Source organism: Cryptotermes secundus, unplaced genomic scaffold, assembly GCF_002891405.2.
Source record: "Cryptotermes secundus unplaced genomic scaffold, Csec_1.0 scaffold1304, whole genome shotgun sequence".
Classification (NCBI taxonomy): domain Eukaryota; kingdom Metazoa; phylum Arthropoda; class Insecta; order Blattodea; family Kalotermitidae; genus Cryptotermes; species Cryptotermes secundus.
This window is the reverse complement of record NW_019723929.1, coordinates 351,868-367,613: the sequence shown is the minus strand read 5'-3', so window position 1 is coordinate 367,613 and position 15,746 is coordinate 351,868. Positions and strand designations below refer to the sequence as shown.

At 43.6% G+C, this 15,746-nt stretch overlaps 1 protein-coding gene across 2 annotated transcripts in view; it reads right to left on the bottom strand.

Annotated features, from left to right (window-relative positions):
* LOC111862210 (titin) overlaps window positions 1-15,746 on the bottom strand; it is a 261,060-nt gene that overhangs the window by 225,032 nt on the left and 20,282 nt on the right. The window contains exons 10-11 of one of the 2 annotated variants that reach the window (XM_023847418.2): window positions 11,236-11,427; window positions 6,949-7,124 (exon numbers count right to left, since the gene is read on the bottom strand). In XM_023847418.2, coding sequence (XP_023703186.1) covers window positions 6,949-7,124; window positions 11,236-11,427 — 368 coding nt within the window. Of the gene's footprint in view, window positions 1-719; window positions 806-6,948; window positions 7,125-11,235; window positions 11,428-15,746 lie in introns of those variants that run through there. The other variant, XM_023847419.2, reaches the window with a different exon arrangement.

Below are 15,746 nucleotides of genomic sequence, written 5' to 3'. Positions count from 1 at the left end.
TAAAACCAGGACGATGGATAAAGTCCGAAAACCCAATATCTCTATGTGTTATACACCATCGTCAGAACCCTATAGTAAAATTGTTTCTGTCTAGTGAACGTTGTAAGTCGCTGGAAATAAAATCACGCATCTGTGATGTCGTTTAAAAAGGAAAGAAGTGAACATTTAATTGATGTTCCCTATTTCTACGTCAATAACTAGCATGTTGTTTCTCTCATAACTCGATTTTGAACATGTTTGTGGTAACTTATTTAACTCTAAAATCAATTACGATTTACAAAGCACATATTTCAACAATATTACAAACAAATGCGTTTGTTCCCTACAAATAGGGGCTCAAGACGACATTCTTATTCACTGGTGACACAACAGTTAACTGTTATCATATTGGTGCTCCTGCCGGGATTTCTTTGGAGAAGGGCGGTGAAACAATACTCTAGGGGAGGGAAATTATAATATTTGCCGCTTAAAACTAGTTTTACTGGTCACCTTAAAATTATTCAAGACAGAAAAAAAATGGTAAAAATTCTATAATTTTTTAAATTAATATTTTCTTTTTTATTTGTTCAAATTTCCAAAAGGGAGGAGATCCATGACTTTTCTTCCCCTGCTAGCGCCCATGGTAGAGAGCCAGCAGTTCTGTTGTACAAGCATTGTGTTATGTAAGCCAAGCAACGGAGCGCTGCGTTAGTGTAAATGTGTTGCCACTTCGTACTTACATTCTTCCTCGGCCGCCGCGTGTGATACACTTTACGCCATCCCTTGCACTGCAGTTGTGCGCAGCATGTTTCTACGTCGGACGCACACGAGAGGGGGGCAGTTATATTATGACTGTACCTTTTTCTTCCCTCTCATCGGAGACTCTTTGCATTGGGGGCCCGTGCCAACTCTGTCTAGAGTGACGGCACTCCGGCTGTTGCCTTAGTTTCTTCTCCCCTTGACTTCATTGTCACCGAGTCCACAGTTTCTGATGGTCCAAACTTATCTGTTGCTAAGACGACAGGATATCTTCTATGGCCTGCGTGTCTACGAACCCAATTTACTTATTCACAAGGAAGACGGGGAAGATAGTTCGGCCAGTAAAGTGATTGGGGTTCGGTCCTGGACAACTGGTGCTCGATTCCTGGCATAATTGTTCTCACCCCTCCAGGCGGCTCTGGGNGGGGTGAGACTGAGTCCACTTGGTTATGTTGGCCACTACTGGGCTTACTGTGCCAGCCCAGGATGATGATGGGTGTCGAGCAGGTGGTGGAATGAGAATTAGCAGGGGAAACCGAAGTGCTCGGAGAAACGTTCCTTTGTGCTACTTCGCTCACCACAAATTCCACATGATCTGACCTGGAAGTGGAACCAAGCAGCCAGGGTGGTAGTCCGGCGTCTGATTCCACTTTCTGAAACGTTGTGGTTTGTGAAAACAAACCCAAAACGATGAATAATGTCCAACATTTTTAATATTTATTATATTAAACATTAAAAAACTGTAAGAAACAATCCAACTAAACGGCTGCAAGAACAGCACGGATTGGATAGGGATGAACAATGAAGGAATGTCAGGCCATTATGTCTGCCCTCGCTCATACTGAACAAAGGGATTAGCGGGAAGCCTGAAGAGATGTTACCCCTGCCTGCCATACCTGACAGAACGCTCAGGCCAAGGGTGAAACGCTTCGAGCATCAAGAACCGCACCTGCGAAGTGGCCATCAGCTCCAGGAATTCCTTTCTCACTCTCTCTCATTTCTCATATTCCTTCATTCTCTACCGGCCTATAATATTTCGCTGGCTTTACTGAGAATGGTGCACCGCCTTGTAGTACGGCAACTTCTCGTACAAATCTGTATGGCGGGACAGTATATATTAATCTCAATCACTAGTGTATGGCCTAAAGTTGGCACTAACTTCGCGAAAAGCGGCGGTCGCTCGGTCGGTATAGTTCGCGTGCGAACTAAAACCACGGAGGTTTTTTTTCTGTTTTGTTAGTCTACAAATGCAAGAAGCGGCAGGGGTTCATTTCGCTTAGACCATTAGAAATTTTTTCTGAAGATCATTGTCTTCCCCGATGTGAAGTCGTGTAGTCTGGTGGATGTTACCGACTTTTGGAGAAAAGGAAAACAGTTGTAAATACAAGTTTCTTAGGATAGTTTCACTCTTCTGCTCTTAAGATGGAAACAGCATGTTCCTTCGAAACGTCGATAAACATTTACTAGACTACACGACATCACATTTCAAAAGTCGATAATCTTCATAAAAGCTGCCATGAGACCCCTCGCTCTCACAGGGTTTTCCCGCTCACTATCGTATCCAGAACAAACCTGCGCTTTACCAAGTGACCGCCGGGGGTTCTCTTCCAGGCAATGAAGACGCTCGAATCGCAAACTTCACCATTCAGTTTCATTTGGCGTTAAGTTCCCGCTGTATACTTAATGATCGGCGTCAAGTGACCGCCTCTATGGTCTAGTGGTCAGAGTTCATGGCTACAGATCCAGAGGTCCGGGTTCCATTCCCAGTGCTACCAGATTTTCTACGAAATAGAGGGTCTGAAACGGGGTCCACTCAACCTCGTGAGGATCATTGAGGGGCTATTTCAAGGAAACAGCGGCTCCGGTCTAGGAAACAGAAATTAACGGCCGTGGGGATTGGTTGCGCTGACCACGCGACACCTCCCATCCGCTAAAGTTGGCACTAACTTCGCCGACAAGCGGTGGTCGCTGGGACGGTATAGTCCACTTGCGAACTAAAGCCACGGAGTTTGTTTTTTGTTTGTCGGCGTCAAGTATGGATTATATGACTTCAGCTTTAACAACATTTAATCATACTGCTTTGTGTTTAATGAAGTTCAATCCGAAATAATTCAATTTTCCTGTTTTGTATTATACTAGTATATAAAAGTAACATAAAGAGAGGCGTGTTTCCTCTGTGCCTAAGTTCTGCATATATTCCCATGTTCTGACCTATTCGACAGGGGCGATAGCTCTGCAACATCTGTTCTCAGAGGCTTCTATTACCCGATCCATACGAGACATCAGACATGTGTTATTATTACGCAGTTCTCCGTAGGGTTGAAAAGCCCCTGCGAGAGACTGCATTTGGAGAACAAATAACCTCACCGCTGTTGAATGCTGATGTGATGACTGTGAACTCTAACACACCACACACAGTTCGTACTGTGGTGTGTAATTCAGCAAACACGTTATCTATTACTTTCATAGCAATAGAGATGTCGCAACGGGGGCACGCGGTGGCATAGTTGGTTGAGGCACTATGCTACATGCCAGAAGATCGCCGGTTCGAGTCCCGACGAGATGTTCTTTTCAATTAACCTAATCCTAGCCGCATTATAGCCTTGGGGTCGACTCAGCCTCTAACAGAAATGAGTACCGGGAATATGCCTGGGGGGTAAAGGGCGGCCGGTGCGTAGGGCTGACAACCTTACCGCCATCTGTGAGTCGATTGTCTAGATCAGGGGTCTGCAAACTTTTCGAACCGCGGGCCACATTAGGTAATTCAGCACTTTCAACGGGCCAGATAAAATGAGAAATTAATAACTCTAGGTATATGAGTTTTATTGAAAGCACAGGATTTCATAAACTAAATACAAAGTACGTGAGAATAAATTATCGTATATTAATGACAACAGACAGTAGCAGCAAATGCTCATATTTTCATCACAAATTATAATAAAACAATTAATATGAATGATGGAACTCTTTTTGCATTCTTAAAATCTGATTAAATTGTGGTTCAAATTTTGAAATGATAATCACAAGTAGCGACTTTATATGTTCATCGGATAAATTTGCGCTGTATTTCGACTTGATGTACTTCATCTGGAAAAAAGTTTGTTCACACAGATAAATGGAGATAAACTCACAAGCAAATTTCTTTAAAATATTATATTTCAGCATCCTGTTACACTCACACAATATATACGGATAAATACCGTCTTAAGTGCAACAAATTTTATTGTAGTTTTTACTTCTTTTCCTCCTCCACACTACATGTTTCGGCCCTAGATGGCCATCATCAGGTGTGTATCACTCACGTAGCTGTTACACTGCTTGTTAAAATTTAAAATTACCAGTCTTTCTAATTGTATAAAATCTTTGTTAATCTACACGCATCGATTTGATTTTTAAATTAGCACTTTTTAAAACTTAATTCAAGTTAAAATGTCTATAAGATCTCTGTTCTTTCTTTTTCAAATTTTTAGTTAAAATTTTTTTCAGGGTACATGCCCTATATCTACGGTGCTGCAGCGGCCACTTCTTGTTTTTATCGTTGTTCATGTGTTGTTCAGTGTAGGCGCTCTCTGTGTGTGTCGCTGCTTATCTTTAATTTCTTTAAATTTGGAAATTGCTCAGAGTTCAGAAATTTATAAAATTCGATGAAATTTCTTTCCCTGTATTTGTCTTTAATATATGATAATTTTCCTGAAGTTCAATAATTTCCATTTGAATTTGACTTGGGACATCTGCAGCATCACAGTCAAACGGATTTTGAAACAATCTAATTTCCTGAGCACTGGCATCCAAATCAGCAAAACGCTTCCGAAATTGTTCGTTCAAATCTGAAATGACTAAATTTGCACACGAGGAAGGAAATTCTGCTTCACCCTTTTTATGCAACTCTGCACAGTATAGCATATGAACAAAGTTACAATTTTTCACTTGGCTTTCCAGAAGTATCAACTTTGCTCTGAATGCCTTGATAAGTGCAAATAAATCACAGACTAAGTTATTTTCACCCTGCAACTTTAAATTCAAATGGTTCATATGGTTCACCAGATCAGCAAAAAATGCTAATTTCCTAAGCCACTCGGTATCTGATAAAAGTGGTTCGTGATGGTTTTTCTCGGTAATAAATATATCAATTTCATTCCTGAGCTGAAAGAAGCGCGAAAGAACCTTTCCACAGCTAAGCCATCGAACTGCAGTACAATATGTCAGGTCAATAAGCTCGGAATCACATTTACCAGTACTCATGTGAAAATTAGTTCAATTGGCGCATTTCTGCACAATTCTTTCGCGTGCCGGATGTGACCCGCGGGCCGTAGTTTGGAGACCCTTGGTCTAGATAATGTGGAACCCCCATTGTCTCACAACCTTGTGGGCCTCCACGGCCTGTTACAGGGATACTGATTGTACAGACCTACTATAAATGATTCATTTGTTTTTAAAACGCTATATTTTCCAAAGCATTATACATACAAATATGATTGATATATAAAAAGAATCGTAAACTCACAAAGTTTTCTTATACTCTACAAATGTTCTATGTGTGCACCTTGGGTCACACGACACACGTCCAGGCGGTAGTCGAGCTCGTTCCACACATTTTGTAGCATCATCCTGTCAATGGTCATCACTGCAGTATCGATGCGTTCCCTCAGCTCAACTAGTGTTCTTGGCAGTGGGGGTACGTAAACACGATCCTTAATGTGCCCCCAAAGGAAGAAGTCAGAAGGGGTTAGATCAGGTGATCTGGGGGACCAAGTGAACAGAGCTACGTCATCCTCACCAATTTGCCCAATCCAGTGATGCCGAAGTTCATCGTTTAGGTAGCGACGAAAATTGCCGATACCACCGCAAAATGCTTTGTTTACATGGCGGTTCTTTTCCGTACTCTCTTTTGAATGCGCGTTGCACTGCTATAACAAACGAACATCTCGCATATTCCAACAAACAAAAACTCTTTTCTTGCTTTGTCGCCATTTTGTAAAGGCACTGAATTGGTGCTGCCAACTGGCGCAAATAATACACACTTGGTGAGTTTACCGTTCTTTTTATATATAAATCATATTTGTATGTGTAATGCTTTGGAAAATATAGCGTTTTAAAAAAGAATTAATCATTTATAGTAGCCCTGTATATACAACAAAATAATCTGTTTTCAAGTGAAGCTCTTAATTCGTTCAAACTGAGATGAGAAAGCAGTTTGTTGTGGAACGATTTCTATAAAAGTAGAAGTAAAGCGATTCCTGTACCAGGCCGTGAAGGCCCATAGGGTTGTGAGACGCTGAGGCTCCCACACTATCTAGACAATTGGCTCAAAGGTCGCGGTAAGGTTGTCAGCCCTACGCGCCGGCCGCCCTTTACTCCCCAGGAAAATTATTTAATTAATTCCTGGTACTCATTTCTGTTAGAGGCTGAGTAAACCCCAGGGCCTAGTGTGGCTGGGCTGGAAGGATTAGGTTTTGACAGACTCCTAGTTCTGCGTACTATATTTATTTCTTCATTGATCGCGATCTTCTGATGTTTTAACGACTGATGTATTCTTGACGACCGCCCCTGTGGTATAGCGGTCACGGTTCCTGCCTACAGATCCAGAGATCTCGGGTTCGATTCCCGGCGCCACCAGATTTTCTGAGAAGTAGTGGGAGTGGAACGCGGTCCACTCAGCCTCATGAGGATAACTGAGGAGCTATTTCAAGGACATAGCGGCTCCGGTCTGCAAAACCGAAATTAACGGCCATGGGTATCCATTGCAATGACCACATGACAACCTCTATCCGCAAAAGTTGGAAATTTGAAGAAATATCGGAAGAAACAAGCGGCGGTCGCTCCGTCGGTGTAGTTCCCATGCGGTCTACAGGCCACGGCATTTTGTTTGTTTGTTTTTGTTTGATGTATTCTTGATTATTTTCAAAATTTCCTCTTTTATAAAAATCGTCAAAGTGACTTCAACTCGATCAACAGGACATAAAATCATCTTGCACGGAACACACCCCTTTCCTTTGATCCAGTCATAAATATGACTTATGTTTCTCGGAATATAATGAGTACTTTAACTGAGTCAATCCTCCTTACGCTTGCTTGGGACGCTCAGGCTTAAATCGATCCCATTAAAATTTGACTTGGATGCTGTGGGTTATTTGAATCGATCAATTCGCCTTGTAAGTGCACGGATTACAGAGGCTGGATTCAGTCACTCAGACAATTAAACCAACTTACTCTTGTTCGGGACACAGTGGTTCTCTCAGACGGGTCCGTAGCAACCTTCCCAGTCGCACCATGCGGCCTACCTCCAGCAACAGGCGCTCTCTGCTGGTCAGAAACTTATGCAGCCTAGAGGAGCCCTGGAACAGCGCCTTCACTGACTCCATCAGCTCTCTCAGTTGGCTGCAGTGCTGCCACAACAAAGTTAAACTAGTCATAAAAACACAATCTGTGTTCTGACACCAAATATCTTAACCATACCGATCAGAATAAGAATTTTACGACAAGATGCTACACCCGAAATAATCAGAACTTGTATTCTTAACTGAAATTAATACATCACGGAACATTCTCTAAAACTTACACTTGCGTACTTATTTCGTATTCGACCTACTTAGTATTATTTACGAGGGAGAGTCAGTAAATAGGTCACAAATGGAAGCAAAACAGCTCTAATGAATGTAATAGGTTTTCTATGTGTATCACTAGGTAGCAGCACAGTCCGGCTTCATGAGTCTAAGTAACATATGTGCATGTGCATTTTCAGAGGCTGGTTTCAGTGGTCCTAATGGCGACCGTGCTTGAGTTGTATACTACTGAAGAGCAGCGTTCTGTTGTGCGTCTTTTTTTGGGGCAAGAGGCCTCAATGCAAAGGATATTCATAAAGAAATATTTCTTGTTTATGGTGAGAAGTATTTCTAGCGTAAAGCTGTTCTCACGTGGACCGAGAAATTCTCTCAAGGTCATTAGAAAGCAGCATGTGACACGCACCGTGGGTGTCCAGAGAACTGAAGGATCGAAAAATAACGAATGAGTCTGTCCTTACAACATCTTTTACGGTATGCAGATGAATGAGAAGATATGCTTAACAGGATTGTTACTGGGGACGAATCGTGGGAACATCACTACTCGTACCAACCCAAAATAAAGAGCGCTTCAATGCAGTGGAAACATCCCAGTTCACTTTCAGCCAAAGAGATTAAGGTTACGCCATCAGCTTGGAAAATTATTCTTACCTTCTTTTGGGATTCTCGGGGAGAACTGTGAGCTCATTTTCAGAAGCATGGTGAAAATGTGAGTTCTGCATCGTACTGTGAAGCTGTGTTGAAGTTTCGCTGTTCGCAGAAATCGTCCAGGTCAACTGGCAAGAGGAGTACTCCTTCATCAGGACAATGCCGGACCCCATACAGCTCAAGAAACGCGGGGGAGAATTAAAAAATTACAGTGGGAAATTGTTGAACATTCGTCTTGGCCCCTAATGACTTCCATCTGTTTGGTCCGCTAAATAACCACCTTGATGACAAACGTTTCGCTGGTAACGAAGAGGTTGAAACGGAGGTGCGGAAGTGCCTGAGACAACAGACAAAAGACTTTTGCGCTGCGGGTTTCGACGCACTGGTAAAGCGATGGGACATGTGTATCAACGTTTGTGGAGGATATATCGAGATATAAATGATTTTCCAGTTTCGAATATCACATGTTTTACGTTTTATATCAATTTGTGACCTATTTGCTGACTCTCTCTCGTAGTATACCCTATACATTTATTATATTATATGCAACTACTTGATATCAAGTCTACTGCGGTCTTTAAGCAATTACTCTATGGGCTGATCCCCAGTAGGGTTCTTGTAATTCTTGCTTTGTGTTACGATTCTATACTCTTCATATTGTTCTCATATTCACTGATTTATTCACACGTTTCAGTGTACAGTTAGTGGTATTATTATTTTTATTACTCTTAATGGAATAAGACTGAGTCCACTTGGTACTGCGGCCACTAATGGCCTATTGTACTAGCCCCAGATGATAGGTGAGGGTGATTGTGGAGCAATTGGTGGAATGAAGATTGGCAGGGGAAACCGAAGTACTCGGAGAAAACCTGCCCCAGCGCCTCTTTGTCCGCCACACATCCCACATGACCTAGCCCGGGCTCGAATCCGGGCTGATGCGGTGGGAAGCCAGCGAGTAACCGCCTGAGCTATGGTGCGGCCTCCAATAAGTGGCGTCACAACTCTGAGGGTATTAGGCCAATAAACGTCCATACTATTGTTACTGACCCATAAGTAACAGAAAGTAAATGACACTAACACATGAAAGGATAATATTGAGCGAGCTTTAGGGGAGCTAATGTGTTGAGATCAGGTGATGATGGCACCAAGTGGCGGCACGTGGCCCACTTATTAGACGCTGCTCTATTACGCTTGTGTTAGACTGAACTGTATAACAGCATTTGAGCTGCAGCAATTAACACCATTAGAGAGGCGACTTTGGCTTTTCAGTTCGCAAGAGGCGCTTAAACGGTAAAATTCTCACGAACAGGCCGCAAATATGGAGTGACCGAAACCAAGGAGCATTCAACTCCCTCTAGCATTTAGTATTTCTATCTGGTAGAAACTGAAGTCTCTTAATAAAGGTGTTTAATTACTGATTGATTTTTATTTCCTAACGACGCTGTTTCACTGAAGTAATTAAGACCATGAAGCTGGGTCCTTCTTTGGAAATAACCAGTTGCTAAGCTACTGAAGAAATTTCTTATCATTTTACGGAACCAAGTGGTTCATTGCCGTGCTCACAAGAGCTAGCCAGAATCAGGTGAATCCAGTCCGCACCGCCCCATCCCACTTCCTTCAGATCAGTTTTAATATCATCCTCTCATCTGTGCCCAAATCTTTCTAGCGGTCTGTTCCCCCAGGGGTTCCTACCAAAACTTCGTACGAACTTGTCCCTTGTGGGCTACATGCCTTGCCAATCTCATCTAAATTGATATTACAATTCTAATAGTATCTGGCGATTACAACTTAGGTAGCTCTTCACTGAGCGTCTCTCTCCAGCCTCCAATTTCTTAACCCTTCATAGGTCCGAATATTCTCCTCAGCGGGTTGTTCTCAATCACCCTCAGTCTATGTCCTTTCCTTAACGTCAAACCAAGTTTCGCACTCATACAACATTATAAGGGACACAAAATTCCGAACCAAATGGTACCAACATTTCCCGAACATAATCTGTTTTTGAAGAAAGCAGTCTTCTGGGATTTGGCACCGTGTATATGTGGTGTTAACCGACGTTTCGGAGGAACGTATCGCCTCCATCTTCAGGGTAGAAGAAAAAGTATAAGAAATCTGCAAGCGACAAGACCGTGAGAACGGTAAAAGCAGTCTGAAGATGGAGGCGATACGTTCCTCCGAAACGTCGGTTAACACCACATATACACGGTGCCAAATCCCAGAAGACTGCTTTCTTCATAGTCACCGCCGTGAAAGCCTCAAATCTTACATAATCTGTTTTTAATTGCACCATGAATGTAATTCTGAGTGTTTCACTGATCTGCAGAGGCCACACTGTAACAGGCCTAACTGATCGGAGTCGGTGTAGCCTATTTCAAGGCACGGCCTCGGAACTCACATGGAGAGACAGAGGGAGACAACAGAATCTTCAGCCAGTGTATCCGGTAGCCCTTCTAAAACTCACATAAGGTACCTTCCATACACTGACCAATTCTAGAGATTTGCGGCTACATAAGCCCGTTTGGTCCCAAAAGCAGTGGACTTTTGTATGGTGTGAAGCATTCATGTCCTTCCTTACTTACTGCATGATGCTGAAGGCCTAACCACTGCTAAACAAGAAGTTGGAATGGTTATGAATGATGAACTGTGAGAAAGAAAACGAAAACCTGTAACAATCCAGTTCGTACTCTAAGCGGCGAATATATCGAACTTTTTTTTTCCTTTGGCGCTACAGCCCCAATTTGGGCCTTGGCCTACCTCCATGAAACTCTCCGTTTCACTTCGGTTTACTAGATCTTGGACAGCCGGCAGGAGTCCTTGGGTGGGTGATCAGCTCGTCGCAAGGCCTCTACGTGCATACAAAGACAGAAAAACGCGCGCACGCACACACATTAAACATCCATGCCCTAAGTGGGATTCGAACCCACGATCCCGGTTTCCGAGTGCATACCGAGACAGTGCATACCTTAGACCGCTCGACTGCCGTGGCCATATACTGAACTTACATATCAATATTTGCACTTCGTGGATATTATGACCACTGACATCATCCGTGACGTAGGTGTTTCTGCCAGACGTTTTTTTTCTGCTTACTACAGGTATATGAGGGTCAGATGCAACTACTGTCTGGAAAGAATGCCTCAGATCATGTTATTTCATGTTGGAAACAAATTAAGTTACATGTAGACTGACTACTTGGTCAAGGAAGGTGACAATTTCCGTGGATCTGAACCTCACTCACTCCTAACACCTGACAATTCAGTAACATTACAATGAATGTCGCCATTATTTTTACCTCTTCAACGCTGCGATGGAAGACGGCGGAGACCCGCAAGCGCGTCATCTGCTCCTGCCCCACGGTCTGCAGCTTCTTCCAGGAGTGCCAGAGGTTCTGAGACAGCTGCCGGTTGCCTTCGGTGGGCAGCTTGCAGGACTGTCTGAGGGCCAGGGCAGCGCTCAGCAGCTGACATCCGTACTCATACGTTCCCTACACAAATAATCGAGGCGAAGCTTCGTAACCATCCCCACGGGGCCAGATTACTCTTTGAGAAGTGGACAGAAATTCACCGTCTTTTAAAAACTCTATCCTGAGCTACTAGAACGCACTCTGCAGCCTCACACCTCAGTTCTTTAAGATCCATTTTATTATTAACTTCTAATTCCCACAGGGATCTCCAAAGTGGTCTCTTCTCTTAAGATTTAAAATTTGCAATTATACGTGTATATGCGTTTCTTATCTGCCAATGCATGCAACTCCTTTCGTCCATGTCTCCCCTGGTTTCATTACCATAGCGGTATGTCCTACAATCGCCTTGTTCCTCTCTCTCTCTCTCTCTCTCAGATGTAAATCTTCCTCCGAACTCTGCTATCAAAACATTCAATCTAAGTTCTTCCCTTAGACCGAAAGACAAATTTGCACACATATACAAAACAGGAGATAAATTTCAGTTTTAGTATATTTTAATCATAGGGTTTGTAGATAGGACACAGAAATACAAGTTGACTGTGACATGAATGGAAGCAGATATTCTGCGCATTTAATCTGCTCTTAACTTCTTCGTGAACGAATATTTATAGTTACTATAATTTGCAGATACTGGAACTGTATCACATATTTGGAGAATTTGTTACCTCTTTTTATAATATAATCATTTTCCGCTAGAAACCAAGAACATTCGTACGAGGGTGGATGAGCCAGTGGGTCGACGTAGGCGTGTTAGAAGTACTGAAACTCTACCCCTGCCGGGAACCGAAACCCGTTCTTCCGTACAATATCCAGGGGTTTCGAAATTGAATTAAATTTTTAGAAGGAGGGTTTTCTCCTAGATGACATACTTACTCTTTTTTGTACCGGCCTCCGTAGTCTAGGGGTAACGTTCCCACCTCATGACTCAAGGTACGCGGGTCGTGGAATTTTTAAGGGCGGAAAAATTCAGGGAACAAGTCCTCCGGGAGGGACTTTAAGCCGTGTGTCCCGTATCGTAGATTTACGGCACGTAAAAGATCCTCATGTCTCTAGGGGACCTTTGAGCAAAATTAGGCAAAGTTTCCCGCCCAAGTAGTTTCCAATTCCTCCGGTAGATGGGGAAATATCGGGGACCACTGCCAGAGAGGTGGCCGACCTCGCTGGCTGAATGGGGCTGATAGCGAGCACCAGTACCGGAAGGGCATGGCAGCTGGTAGAATATCAAAGGGGGACGTACAATAGACTATTAGTCGCGGTGCATGGGGAAACCCACCCCCTCCAATAATAATAATAATAATAATACTCTTTTCTGTATGAAAAAGTGTTTTGGCATGAAAAAATCGAGAGAACCCAAAAATCGAAGACAGGGACCTCACACACAGTGCTATTTTTACACAGAGAAAACAAATAAAAATCAAAAGAAAACAGATGGATTTTCTGTGTTCTGCTAAGAACAGTTATAAAGTTCATGTGCTATTGTTACTGCAGATTCTTCCAATAACGAGCAGTTCGATTCGCATGGCGATGCAACGAGGCACGCGTTTCGTTTTGGGCAATGAAGAGTGAAAACTGAATTTCGGATAAGCGCGCTGATGCGAATACATTAAAATGTACTCTGTAAATCAACGGCATTATCCAGGAATTTGTCTTCACTTTTTTTTCCTACTTGCAATATACTTTTCCTAAAATCTGCTACACCACGATATTCCATTCACTGTACCTACAGGGTCAAAGTTGAGTTGGAAAAGTGAGAAGCCAAGTATTATGAAGTTAATGTGCAGTGCTGCTTACATGGCTCTGTTTCCTGAAACTTAACATTTTGACGGGAAGTTAGTATTCTATGAAGTATTTGCACACTTAGGAGTTAATACCTTTAAAACAATGACAGGCACATTGTTAATTAGGGCCTAATAAGCCTTGAGTTCACATGTCCTTTTGCTACAGAAGTAGATTCACTTGTAACCAGGTTTAGTAGGCTTACATGTCACATCAGTATTCATTATACGTGGTGCTATCCAAAAGTTCCAGAAGTATATTAATAAAAACTATTACATCTTACCTAGATCTTATTCTGCACCACCCCCTTCAAAGTAGTCCCCTTGGGAGCGCATGCACCGATCCCAGCGTTTCTGCCTGCCACTTTTCAAATGCATCCTGGAAGTCTTTCTTTGTTAGGGTGTTTAGTACCGTCTGCGTTTCCGCTTGAATTTCCTCAACTGTATCAAATCTTCGCCCCTTCAACTTTATTTTCATCTTGGGGAAGAGAAAGAAGTCGCATGGAGCTAAGTCTGGCGAGTACGGTGGGTGGGGAACAACTGCCATCTTGTTTTTAGCCAAAAATTCCTGCACAATGTAAGCCGTATGCGGTTGTGCGTTGTCATGGTGGAGTACCCAGTCGTTCGTGCGCACTTCTCTGGACGTTTTCTCCTCATGTCCTCCCTCAAACGCCTTAGAACATCGCGATAGAACTCTTTATTGACTGTCTCTCCAGGAGGGACGAACTCCTTATGAACAATCCCGTCAATATAAAAAAAACAGATCAACATGAACTTAATGTTGCTCTTGACTTGTAGGGCTTGTTTTGGCCGGGGTGAAGAAGGGCTCTTCCATTGCGATGATTGCTGCTTGCTTTCAGGTCACAGCCATAAACCCAACTTTCGTCACCAGTGACAACCTTCGAAAGAAAGTTTGGATCCTCTTGAAGCTGCTGTTGAAGTTCCCTGCAGACTTCCAAGCGATGCTGCTTCTATTCATTTTGCAGCAGTCGTGGCACAAACTTCGCCGCAATCCTCCTCATGTTCAGTTCCTCTGACAAAATTCGTTGACATGTACCATAACTTAGTCCCAAGGTGTTACAGAAGTCTTGGATGGTTAGTCTACGGTCTTGCAGAATCAGATTGCTAACTTTCGCGACATTTTCTGGTGTGCCAGTTGACGGCCGTCCCGAACGATCATCATCATCAGTCGATGTTTGGCAATTTTTGAAGCGCTTATACCAATCGTAAGTTTGTGTCTGGCCTAAACTGTTGTCACTAAAAGCCTGCTTCAACATTTGGTACGTTTCTGCAGCGGGTTTTCCCAAGTTTAAAACACAACTTTATTCAGACACGCTGCTCTCTCAGGTCAGCCACCGCAAAACCGCAGACTCATTGTAACCGTACGCACCCTTCACGGAGGTATCTTATCTGTTTATGCTTGGCGATTGGGTTTGGCTGTGGAAGTGAGATGCCCCGGAGGGTTCATGGTCCTCTGAACTGGCCTTTTGTTGCGAGGGACTGAAGGGAGGTTGGTGAGTCCATTGCATTCAAGGGGGAGTAGGTATACCTTCTTTCGTCCGTGCCTGTGGGGGTGGAGGACCTGTGGATCGAAGCTTCGAGAAACTTCTAGAAGGTGTGCAGACCGGAAGGGGTCCGTGTATTTGGTCATGAAAACCTCCCAGTGGAAAGTTCGAGATGGCTAAGAACGTGGTTTCTGGAAGCAGCAGCAGGGGTAAGGAGTCAGTTAGTGAGTGGAAGCCGAGGAGTTAGTGAGTAGAAGCCAGGGAGTGAGGGTGTTCATGTGGAACCTGTGCTAGGGGGTTAACCGATCGAGCCCGCATCCAAAAAAACGACGTAAGCGAGCCAACATCCGTGTACCCCTGGGATGTAAGACTCATTCCGCTGAATTTAGTCGAGGCATACACCGCGTGAAGTGAAGCGTGTGGGGGCGGGTGAAGAGATGGCGACCAGCGTTTGGGGCCCGAATTGTAGCGGCCGCATATAAACAAAGGACTTTTAACCACGTGCGGCTTGATAAGGATGGGTGCTTCGAAACCAGGAGTTCAAGATAGCGGCGTCTGGACAAGAAAAGTGACATCGAGCAACGCTGCGGTGAAAAGGACGAACCAGGTAACAGATCGGAAGACTTGCATCGTGAGGACAACCCGATTCATCTAGATGAGAATCAACCCCGGCGATCTTCAGGTCAGGTTGGTGGAAAGTGAAAGTGACAGAGACAGACTAGGATTGTTAATAATCAGGGAAGGTATGATTACTCGCAGATATTTGAGAAACAAAAGGGTAATCGGAGACAACAGTGAAGGTGAAATGATGGATAAGGAGACGACGCAGTTAGAAGGCGTAATTATAGGTGAGAGTGGGGGAGATTCAGAAGGAGAAATGGACATGCAGTGTGGGCAACCGACAGAAGGGGGCACAGGTGGAATAAGTGAGAGTAGGGGAGAACAACTGACGAGTGCTGACGAAAAGGGTAAAGACGACCAAATAGATATGCAAGCAATAATGTCATGTATGAAGGAGATGTTTCGGGAGAATAGGAAGGAGAGCAATAAAAGAATGGAG